The sequence below is a fragment of the Phycodurus eques genome, chromosome 6 (genome assembly GCF_024500275.1).
Source record: "Phycodurus eques isolate BA_2022a chromosome 6, UOR_Pequ_1.1, whole genome shotgun sequence".
In the NCBI taxonomy this organism is placed as follows: Eukaryota; Metazoa; Chordata; class Actinopteri; order Syngnathiformes; family Syngnathidae; genus Phycodurus; species Phycodurus eques.
The window spans coordinates 13,055,845-13,066,493 of record NC_084530.1 but is presented as its reverse complement, the minus strand read 5'-3'; the positions used below and the strand labels follow the sequence as shown (position 1 = coordinate 13,066,493).

Sequence of the window (10,649 nt, the reverse complement as noted above, 5' to 3'; positions counted from 1 at the left end):
TGGTTGCTCCTTCACGGATTTCACCTATTGTGGCTGTGGTACGGAAATAATAATAATAAATTCACTTCAGAGGGTCGACATTTTCACGCCGTAAAGTCATTGTGGCACGTGACCACAGCAGCGTAACACAAAGCTAGCCAATCAGGTAGCTTATGTAGCACCTCGAGGGTTTTACTTTTTTTGTACCATTGCGCATGCGCAGTTCATTTTGAAAATGGCGGCCGTACAAGGCGGTATGGCCGACGCTGTTGAAATAAAGGACATTAAAACAGAAGCACCCGTTGATGCAGTCGTCAACAACAATGCGAATGACGGCAGGGTACTTTCTGCGTCCCCCGGGCCCGGTGCTTCGGTTGGAAGTAACAAACCCACGACAGGAGCTCTGGAGGAAAAGCAGACATTGCTGGCAATTCTACAATTCCTTAAAAAGAACCAACTGTCCGAGTCAGTCGACATTTTGCGTCGTGAAGCGGGATTACCCCAGGATTTGTTCGATTTGAAGGAGGGTGATGCGTCCTCAGGTTCTGGAGGTGCAACAGGGACTGTGGAAGGAGGAGGTCTGGATGCCAACTCTCTTCTGAGCCGAGTGACATCCTCCTCTGGAGCCCAGGCGCCAGTTAAAGGTACGATGGAACTTTTTACATGGAGAATACTTAGAGAATGTTTTTTTTTTTTTTTTTTAATCTACTAATCGAGAAAATGTGTGATGTACTATTTTATTATACCTATCATGTTTTGCTAGTCCCCCTAAATATTTTGTGTTTATGTGCATTCATTTTTCCTCCACCGAGGATGTTTTGTCCCATTCGTTTTATCTGTACAGCACATAAACCATTGTAGAGTGATTGTAAATGATCCATCCATCCATTCATTTTTCGATCCCAGCTATCTTTGGGCGAGAGGCGAGGTACACCCGGAACTGGTCGCCAGCCAATCGCAGGGCACATACAGTATAAACAAACAACAATTCACACTCACAGTCACACCTGTGGGCAATTTATAGTCTTTAATAACCCTACCATGTTTTTTGGGATGCGGGAGAAAATCGGAGTACCCGGAGAAAACCCACACAGGCACGGGGAGAACATGCAAACTCCACACAGCCGAGGCCGGATTTGAACCGGGGTCCTCAGAACCGTGAGGCGGATGTGCAAACCGGTCACCCACCATGCCACCCACGATAGGAAATTATGTTTTAAAAATGTCAACTCTGCTTTTAATGCGTCCTCCAATTCCCACAAATGTGCTGTACCATTTTGCGAACACTTGCAGAATTAGTTACACCTGTATAATAATATAAGGACAATAGCTGCATCTAATGTTCTGCCTTTTCAAAGCTAATAATGCCCAGTTTTGATTGACACATCCATCCATCCATCCATTGTCTTTACCGCTTCTCCTCACAAGGGTCACGGGCTGCTGGAGCCTATCCCAGCTATCTTCGGGCGGGAGGCAGGGTGCACACTGAACCGCTCGCCAGCCAATTGCCAGGCACATAGAAACAAACAACCATTCGCACTCACATTCACACCTATGGGCAATTTAGAGTCTACAATAAACCTACCACGCATGTTTTAGTGATGTGGGAGGAAACCGGAGTACCCGGAGAAAACCCACACAGGCATGGGGAGAACATGCAAACTCCACACAGGCAGGGCTGGGATTTTAATCCCGGTCCTCAGAACTGTGAGGCAGTTGTTCACCGTGCCGTGATTGACACAGTCGGAGATTTTTCTTTTAACAGTGGTGTAGAATTGCCCAGCATTATCTTTAGAGCTAGTTCTAATAGTTTCGGGATCTTACTTAGCTACATGAGTAGCGAGAAATCCATACATTTTCTTTATCGCTTATCCTGTTCAGGGTCGCAGGAAGCTGGAGCCTGTCTCAGCTGATGTCAGGCAAAAGCCGGACTACACCCTGGACTGGTCGCAGGGCACATATAGAGACAGACAACCATTCACTGTCACATTCACTCTATCACTAAGTAGGGCTTGAAGCTAAACTGCATGCAATCAAAGTCAGGCGAATGTACCACAACACCATAAATGACTGTTTGCAGAAATATTACATATTCTCTGTATTGTGATGTTAATATTGAATTGCTAACTTGTCTTTCAGCGCCACCTGCAGAGGACCAGCCGGATGTGAGTGTGGTTTTGTCTGCTTACAGCCAGCAGGGAGACCCAGCTCTCTATGAGGTTTATTACAGTGGCTTGAAAAAGTTTATAGAAACAGTTTTGGACTGTCATAGAGCAGAGCTGTCCCAAGTTTTCTACCCCCTGTTTGTGCACATGTACCTAGAACTGGTATACAACAACCATGAGAATGTGGCCAAGGCATTCTTTGAAAAGTGAGTTTCCTTGACAAGATTTTGTTCCTCTGCTTGCTAGCTAATTTAATAACCTGCTGCCACTCCATTGCAGGTTTAGCGGGGATCAAGAGTGTTATTACAGAGAAGACCTTCAAGTGTTGTCGGGTTTGACAAAGAAGGAGCACTTGAGAGGCAATGAGACTCTGCTCGACTTTCGGACTAGCAAGTTTGTCCTGCGCATCTCTCGTGACTCGTACCAATTGCTCAAGAGGCACCTGCAGGAGCGCCAGAACAACCAGATCTGGAATATCATCCAGGAGCACCTCTACATTGACATCTTTGATGGGATGCCACGCAGCAAGAGCCAGATTGATGCAATGTCTGGTAGTCTGGCTGGAGAGGGCAAGAGAGAGGCTAATAAGGCAAAGGTTGGCATGCTGTGCACAAAACATAAAATACAGTATTAATAATTCATAAATAACAACAACATTTTTTATATAATATACAAGCGCTCCCATTACATTGGCATTTAGCCTACAGGAGGTGCAGGATTTTAGTCCCTCGTGTAGCACGTCTGAATCTGTGAGTGCCAAATACCTCTATTGTAAACAAGCTGCCGCTGAAGGCGCATATAACAAGTGCAGATACTCTAAAGAATGTCACGGCTAAGAACACAGACAGTCCACGACGGGTTTCCACGAAACAACATTAACATTAAATGACAAAAAGGGTGGAAAAGTACAATTTAATGAGAAAATTAATTGAGCTGTTGTAACAGGCTGCCAACTCACAGGTGCCTCTTTCATCTACCTCCTTCTAGGTTTATTATGGATTGCTTAAAGAACCGGAAATTGAACTACCACTTGATGATGAGGACGAGGAAGCAGAGAATGAGGAGGGTAAACCTAAGAAAAAGAAACCCAAAAAGGACAGCATGGGCTCCAAGAGCAAGAAGCAGGATCCTAATGCACCTTCACAAACAAGGTATTGATTTACATGTATCTGTTTTCATGCCGGCGGCACGGTGGATGACTGGTTAGAGCGTCAGCCTCACAGTTCTGAGGACCTGGGTTCAATCCCCGGCCCCGCCTGTGTAGAGTTTGCATGTTCTCCCCGTGCCTGTGTGGGTTTTCTCCGGGCACTCCGGTTTCCTCCCACATCCCAAAAACATGCATTCATTGGAGACTCTAAATTGCCCGTAGGTGTGACTGAGTGCGAATGGTTCTCTGTTTGTATGTGCCCTGCGATTGGATGGCAACCAGTTCAGGGTGTACCCCGCCTCCTGGCCGATGACAGCTGGGATAGGCTCCGGCACACCCGCGACCCTAGTGAGGAAAAGCGGCTCAGAAAATGGATGGATGGATGTTTTCATGCATAGACAGATGCAGTTGATTAAACTGATGCTGGACCTTCATGCAAGCCTTGTAAATTTCCTGAAAACTGTGCTGTGTTTCTTAGGATACCACTTCCAGAACTAAAGGATTCGGACAAATTGGACAAGATCATGTACATGAAAGAGGCAACCAAGAGGATCCGACTGGGACCGGATAACCTCCCTTCCATTTGTTTCTACTCTTTTCTCAACGCATACCAGGTCTTAACCCTTACTCACTTTTCAGTTGGTGTTTAGAGATTTCAAGTGGGGTAAATATGAACTCAACTGTTCGTTGCTGATTTTTTTTTATGTTACCTTTTACCTGCAGGGTTTAACTGCTGTGGACTTCACAGATGACTCAAGTTTAATTGCAGGAGGCTTCGCTGACTCCTCAGTCAGAGTGTGGAGTGTCACTCCAAAAAAGCTACGCAGAGTCAAGTCAGCAGCAGGTATAGTAAATAAACAAGAGCACTCTCCTCCACTAAGGCATGAAATATTTATCACCTGTCAAATCCTCAGTGAAAAAGACGGACCAAGATTCCTAATAGCTGAATGGAGAACATTTCATTGATGTCCAGAGTCTTCTGGGTCCCAGGGAACAAAATTGAATAATAAATCCTGAGTAACAAACGTAATACATACAATGTCAACATTTTGATTGCTACTAATTACCTTCGATCAGATCTCAGCGGAACAATGTTACCTGTATACAAATAGAATAGTGTTCACATTAAATTATAGTACATTAGACAGCCTTAAAAGAAAGGTTTTGTTCATTACAAAGGACGATTTCATTCAATTTTTCATGATGCAATGAATGTGAGGATTTTTTGTGAACTTCTGACCAATTATTATATATTATTATCAAACAGTATTAGTGAGGATAAGCAGTTAACAGAATGGATGGATGGCAGCACAGTGAAAAAGTGGTTAGCACATCTGCCTCACAGTTCTGAGGACCCATTTTCAAATCCGGCCTTGCCTGTGTGGAGTTTGCATGTTATCCACGTGCCTGCGTGGGTTTTCTCCGGGTACTCTGTTTTCCTCCCACTTTCCAAAAACATGCATGGTAGGTTAATTGAAGACTCTAAATTGTCCGTGGGTCTGAATTTGAGTGTGAATGATTGTTTGTTTATATGTGCCCTGCAATTGGCTGGCGACCAGTTCAGAGTGTACCCTGCCTCTCGCCCAGAGTCAGCTGGGATAGGCTCCAGCACGCCCGCAACACGAGTGAGGATAAGCGGTACGGAAAATGGATGGATGGAAGTATTTCGTGCAATGGGGCTAACTTGGTGTCATTTCTTTCTTGGTCAAGACCTCAATCTGATTGATAAAGAGTCAGATGATGTGTTGGAAAGGATCATGGATGAAAAGACAGCCAGTGAGTCAAAGCTCCTGTATGGGCACGGTGGTCCTGTGTATGGTATCAGCTTCAGCCCAGACAGGTAAAAAACATCTGTTCTCCACCTGGTGCTGCATGGCTCACATGTTCTCCTGAATGAGCTGCTTCAACATGAAACATATAAACAGTATGTGATCATTGATCAATGTAGTAATAATTGACGTGCACTTTTAGAAACTACCTGCTGTCGAGCTCTGAAGATGGCACAGTGAGGCTGTGGAGTCTCCAAACCTTTACCTGTCTGGTGGGCTACAAAGGCCACAACTACCCTGTGTGGGACACCCAGTTTTCTCCCCATGGGTACTATTTTGTCTCCGGGGGACATGACAGAGTTGCCCGGTAAGAATTGTGGACACTTGTTTGCCGCAACAATTTTGAAGACCAACCGTGTTTGTGTGACACTTTGAAACAGGCACAAGGATCCACCTATTATGTAACGGTACTTAAAACACTCTCCAGTACTCTACTACATACACTGTTAGTAAGCTGGAATAAACACATTGTTCACACTCAAGGATCATATACCACCCAAAGGTAAAATCATGTACTGTAGTATCAATATTTATCCATATATACTATACTACTTCATAAAACATGAGGAAAAAACAATGGTAACAATTTTTTTCTTTGAGGATTCGATAGTCAAAAGCGAGTCCCTAATAATGTGCATAGCTTTTACTCACAACAAGGCTGCAAACAGAGAAGCAAACTCAGGGTTACCAACATAGCAATTTGATCGCTATATTTAGCGACTTTTCTCCCCTTTATCCATGGGGGACCCACTTTTTCCTGGATCGGACTACAGGATTTTAGCCCTGTTATTGACCTGATTTGCTATTGCTGGCGATTTCCCAGTTCGGGCCCGATATATTTTGTCAGGAACGACAAAACTTCTTGTAGTGTGACATAATCCACGACCTATGATTTGGCCCTATGATAGCCCCAACAGTGTTTGATTTGGCAAGATGTAGCCCCGTGATCATAAAAGACGGAATACGGTGATATCATAATACATGTGTTGCCAGTGTTTGACCGAGATACGGAAAGACTTAATGGCAGTAATCTAACTAGTGCCATCGTGAGAGCCCAAATGTGTCTTGTAGTCTGATCCATCCATTAGCATATATGAAAAGAAAAAGCAACTAGCGAGCTTAATTTGCGCTAAGAAACAAATAACATGAGTAGAATCAGTTTGACATTGTTTTCCGTATAAGAAAGGAACCCGCTGGAAGGGAATCACTGAGTCAATCGCACAGAACATTGACAAATACATGGTACCCATGGGATGAAATCTCTCTTATATATCGCCCTCCTTCAGTCTTTGGGTTACAGATCACTATCAGCCTCTGCGGATGTTCGCTGGTCACCTGGCTGACATCACTTGCACGCGCTTCCACCCCAACTCTAATTATGTGGCCACAGGGTCATCTGATCGTACGATCCGCATGTGGGATATCCTGAATGGGAACTGTGTTCGCATCTTTACTGGTCACAAGGTGAGAACTGTTAACGTTCCTACTTTGAATTTGTGTCTGATTTAATGTGCCTTTTAAATCAGTGGGCCTCATTTACTAATAATTGTGTAGGAATGTTCTCACTGTTATTGAGCGTATATGCAGACACCGTCATTTCTTTGCACCATTGTGCGTATGTTAATGAATCAGAATTTATTCTATATCACGCGACTTGCAATCTGCATAAACAGCACCCCAATTTCCCTATAAAGGACATCTGTCTGACGCATCTCAGCCAATACGCGGAGGTTGAAGTCACAAGAGATGGGCTGATCAAAAACTTTTATAACTTTCTTAATCTTTATCCTATATTCAAAAAGTTCATATCATTGGAAAGCTCGCTAAACACATAAACCAACAGCATACAATAGTTAGGTTAATCATTTTTAATTAATTTTGAAATTAAATTAGAGTGTGGCATAAGACGTAAACAAAAAAGTATTTAACAGCCGAGAATGAGCAAACACTGCATATGTCGTTAATATACAGCATACATATTAAGAAATAAATATAGCACAGCTAAGGGGCATTTTTTGTTGATAAAATTCATGAAATTAGTGTTGGAGGCAAAATAAAATATACAAGCCATATGCTCACTGGGGAACTGCACAATTCAACCACGCCAGTGGCAGTGTATGTGTACTGTGAATTGATCGGTTTATCTCACATTTGCACACAAAAATATATAAATGTGATTATTTTAGGGATTAGAAAGAATACTGAAGACTTGAAAAAATGCGAGCAGTTTGATTGTACTTCCTTGTTGAGAGTCTACGTCAAGCCGCGCGCGCTGACATGTTGGGCGAGGAACACATAAATGCACTGATCCTACTGTACAAGGCTTGAACGGGACGATCGTAAAAGTGATGAGAAGTGACCTTTTAATTATTTAGGACCGGCAACCGATGAGAAAATTTCTAGTTTGAGTTATTATCGCCACAGTTATTATTATTGTTTTTATGAATAACTGTTGTTCCAATAGGCGGAGATTGGTTAGCACATCCGCCTCAAAGTTCTGAGGATCGGGGTTCAAATCCGGCCCTGCCTGTGTGGAGTTTGCATGTTCTTCCCGTGCCAGCGTGGGTATTCTCCGGGTACTCCGGTTTCCTCCCACATCCCAAAAACATGCATGGTACGTTAATTGAAGACTCTAAATTGCTCGTAGGTGTGAATGGTTGTTTATATGTGGCCTGCAATTGGCTGGCGAACAGATCAGGGTGTACCCCGCCTCTCGCCCATAGATAGGTGAGATAGGCTCCAGCACGCCCGCGACCCTAGTGAGGATAAGCGGTACGGAAGATGAATGAATGTTGTTCCAATACGTTGTGCATCTTCGGTAAAAGATGTTTGTTTGACGTATTTACGATGGCTGATCCTCTATTATTTGTGCGTACGCATGGTCTGAGGATGTTCTAAATTTGTTTGCAGAATATGAACAAAAACAAGTACGAACATATTGGAAAAACGACAGGTTTGTGTCAAACGTGTATGCGCGATTGACTGCGCATATGGACAGTTAATGAATGAGGCCCAATGTTGTTCACAGCAGGCAATGAGGTGCCGAAGAGAAGTCTAACATCTTTATACCGCATCTTCTAGGGTCCAATCCATGCTTTGTCATTCTCTCCTAATGGGAAGTTTTTGGCTTCCGGGGCCACAGATGGCAGAGTTCTTCTTTGGGACATTGGTCACGGACTCATGATTGGAGAGCTCAAAGGCCATACAGACACCATCTACTCTCTCAAGTTCAGCAGGGATGGTGAAATTCTTGCCTCTGGTGCGTGCTTCACTCTCGTTTTGTGGACTTTAACATGCTCTATTCAGCCACTTCCAAATGCTTTATATGTTGAAGCCGATTTAGTGTAGTGTAATGAAGTGTTAGCACCTCAATAAATAGGGTGACAAAAGCTCATCTGTAAAAAAAAAAAAAAAAAAAAAACACTCACAGTTGGAGTCACTCTGCAGACAAAATGTAATTTTTTTTTTTTTTTAATGGCAACGAGTTTGAGAGATGCTAGTCTGCTTCCTGGCTACTGTCATGATGCCCTTGAGCAAGGCACCAACCCAACCCCAACCAAGCTCAGGAGGTGCAGCACTGTTTTCACACCACTTTGACAGATATCTCTCCTTGCATGCTTACATGTGGCACAAATACACAACACAGTTAGAGTTGAATTTCCCCTTGAGGGACAGTGAGTTCAAAAAATTGCATTTTTTTTTTTTTAATTAAAAAATGTGATGGCTTAGGGTTCAACTCCCTCTTCGGAGATGAATAAAGGTTCTACACTGTACATTTATGTGTGTGGCATGTGTATATTTATATATACACAGACCTAGTCAAGTATTTTGTGTCTTCCAGGCTCCATGGATAACACAGTTCGCCTGTGGGATGCCACGAAAGCATTTGATGATTTGGAGACTGATGACTTTACCGCAACTACAGGACACATTCATTTACAAGAAAACTCACAGGAGCTTCTGCTTGGCTGCTACACAACTAAATCCTCAGCTGTCCTGCACCTTCACTTCACCCGCAGAAATCTGCTGTTGGCAGCAGGTGGCTACAATCCATGAAATCTTTTAGTGAATTGAGCTTGAAATAGTTTTTTTTTCCTTCCACAAGTAACTGATATTTTTGGAAGGTGTGAAAATATCGAATAATAAATGATGTACTTAATGCTTTTCAACTCTTATTACACTTGTTCTTAATGTGGGACGTAAATTTAGTTGTCCTAATACGGTGCCATTGTAACTAATAACCATGTTAGAAATATTTGTAGCTCTACATGTGGCTACCATATTTGTATTATAGTCTTTTTATAGCTAAACATGTAAATAAAAAGTCTTTTTTTTTAATGCTTCGGGCAGAAATGGTCTTTATTGTTAACATAGAGAAATCAAACAGTTATTATATTCCAAGCACATACAGCTGCCTTCTCCACTCCCAGCAGGTAGAAATCAAATACAGTACATCTGTAAAGGAGACAAGCACACTACAGTTCACTGAACCAAAGGTGTGTTTTAGTACAATGAGACTATTAGTGTGTGTGTTAGAGTGTGAGGTATTGTATGTACACTTACATTACTTCTCAGTGACTGCGGCTTGTTTCTTGGGCTTCAATTTGAAGAAAAGGGCAATTGCTGCTATGCTGGCATATGTGGCCAAAACGCACTATGAAAAGAAGTTAACCATGAAACAAATGTGTATATTAAAATATGAGTTATTTAATATAGAATATACAAAGTTGTTGTTGACTTACATTTCTCCTGCCTACCAAGGTGTAAGCGTTGAAGTATTTTGCAAACCCAGTGAACTGGTGCTGAGATCCTGCGTCATGACCTCCCATGATGGTTAGTTAACCTACGTCAGGATGAAGGGCATAAGTTGTATCATTTGATAATTACACTTTAGTTGCACTTAATCGAACACAAACAGACATCTACATTCTGCCTTAATGCAGTACTGTATGTGCATACACAAGTGACATTTCTTTAAGATACTTTCGGAGTAAAATAATAGTTAAACTTGTCAGGGCTTGATGTACAGAACAGTACTGTACACTGAATAATATTCTGCCACACAAAATTCCAGAACCTTTGGTACTGTCGACTTACATAATAGTTTTCAACTATCGCATGTCACCTGAATTCGACTGGAGTAATAAACCAGACCTCAACGCATTGAAATGTCTTCACGAAGTTTGTTTTATGCCTGTTGTAATACTGTATTATTATTTATTTATTTATTTTTGTGGGCGAAGAGTCTGACATTGACGTTTTGGTCACGCTCTCGCTTGTTAGCATATTATGCTAACTGTGAGCCGTTTACAATGAAGTGAGCCAATATGACATGGAAATTTACGAATGTGAAATGACTATGTAGCATTTATCAACGCCAAGTCCAACGTAAGTAACCATAAAAACTATATTCTTACCTTGAGCACAAGACCCTTCAGGAGATTGCTTTAGCCTTGCTTGTGCCCTTCAACGGATGCCTTGATGTTAGAATTAAAAGGAAGTCCCACCTACTTATTATTGTTAAATTAT

At 42.4% G+C, this 10,649-nt stretch overlaps 2 protein-coding genes across 2 annotated transcripts; one reads left to right on the top strand and one right to left on the bottom strand.

The window, feature by feature from the left end:
* The first annotated feature begins 214 nt into the window (after nt 1-214).
* Nucleotides 215-9,415, top strand: taf5 (TAF5 RNA polymerase II, TATA box binding protein (TBP)-associated factor). The gene is made up of 11 exons (XM_061679525.1): nt 215-623; nt 2,119-2,350; nt 2,424-2,739; nt 3,132-3,295; nt 3,770-3,905; nt 4,015-4,135; nt 5,002-5,131; nt 5,263-5,427; nt 6,407-6,584; nt 8,202-8,379; nt 8,962-9,415. Exons 1-11 carry the CDS (start codon nt 215-217, stop codon nt 9,174-9,176), a joined length of 2,244 nt encoding a protein of 747 aa, XP_061535509.1. The 3' UTR covers nt 9,177-9,415.
* A 46-nt stretch (nt 9,416-9,461) lies between these two features.
* Nucleotides 9,462-10,622, bottom strand: atp5md (ATP synthase membrane subunit k). The gene is made up of 4 exons (XM_061679526.1): nt 10,538-10,622; nt 9,863-9,963; nt 9,684-9,774; nt 9,462-9,575 (listed from the first exon to the last, which is right to left on the bottom strand). The coding sequence occupies exons 2-3, from the start codon at nt 9,947-9,949 to the stop codon at nt 9,685-9,687; spliced, it is 177 nt and encodes a 58-aa protein (XP_061535510.1). The 5' UTR covers nt 9,950-9,963; nt 10,538-10,622; the 3' UTR covers nt 9,462-9,575; nt 9,684.
* Between the last annotated feature and the right edge of the window lie 27 nt (nt 10,623-10,649).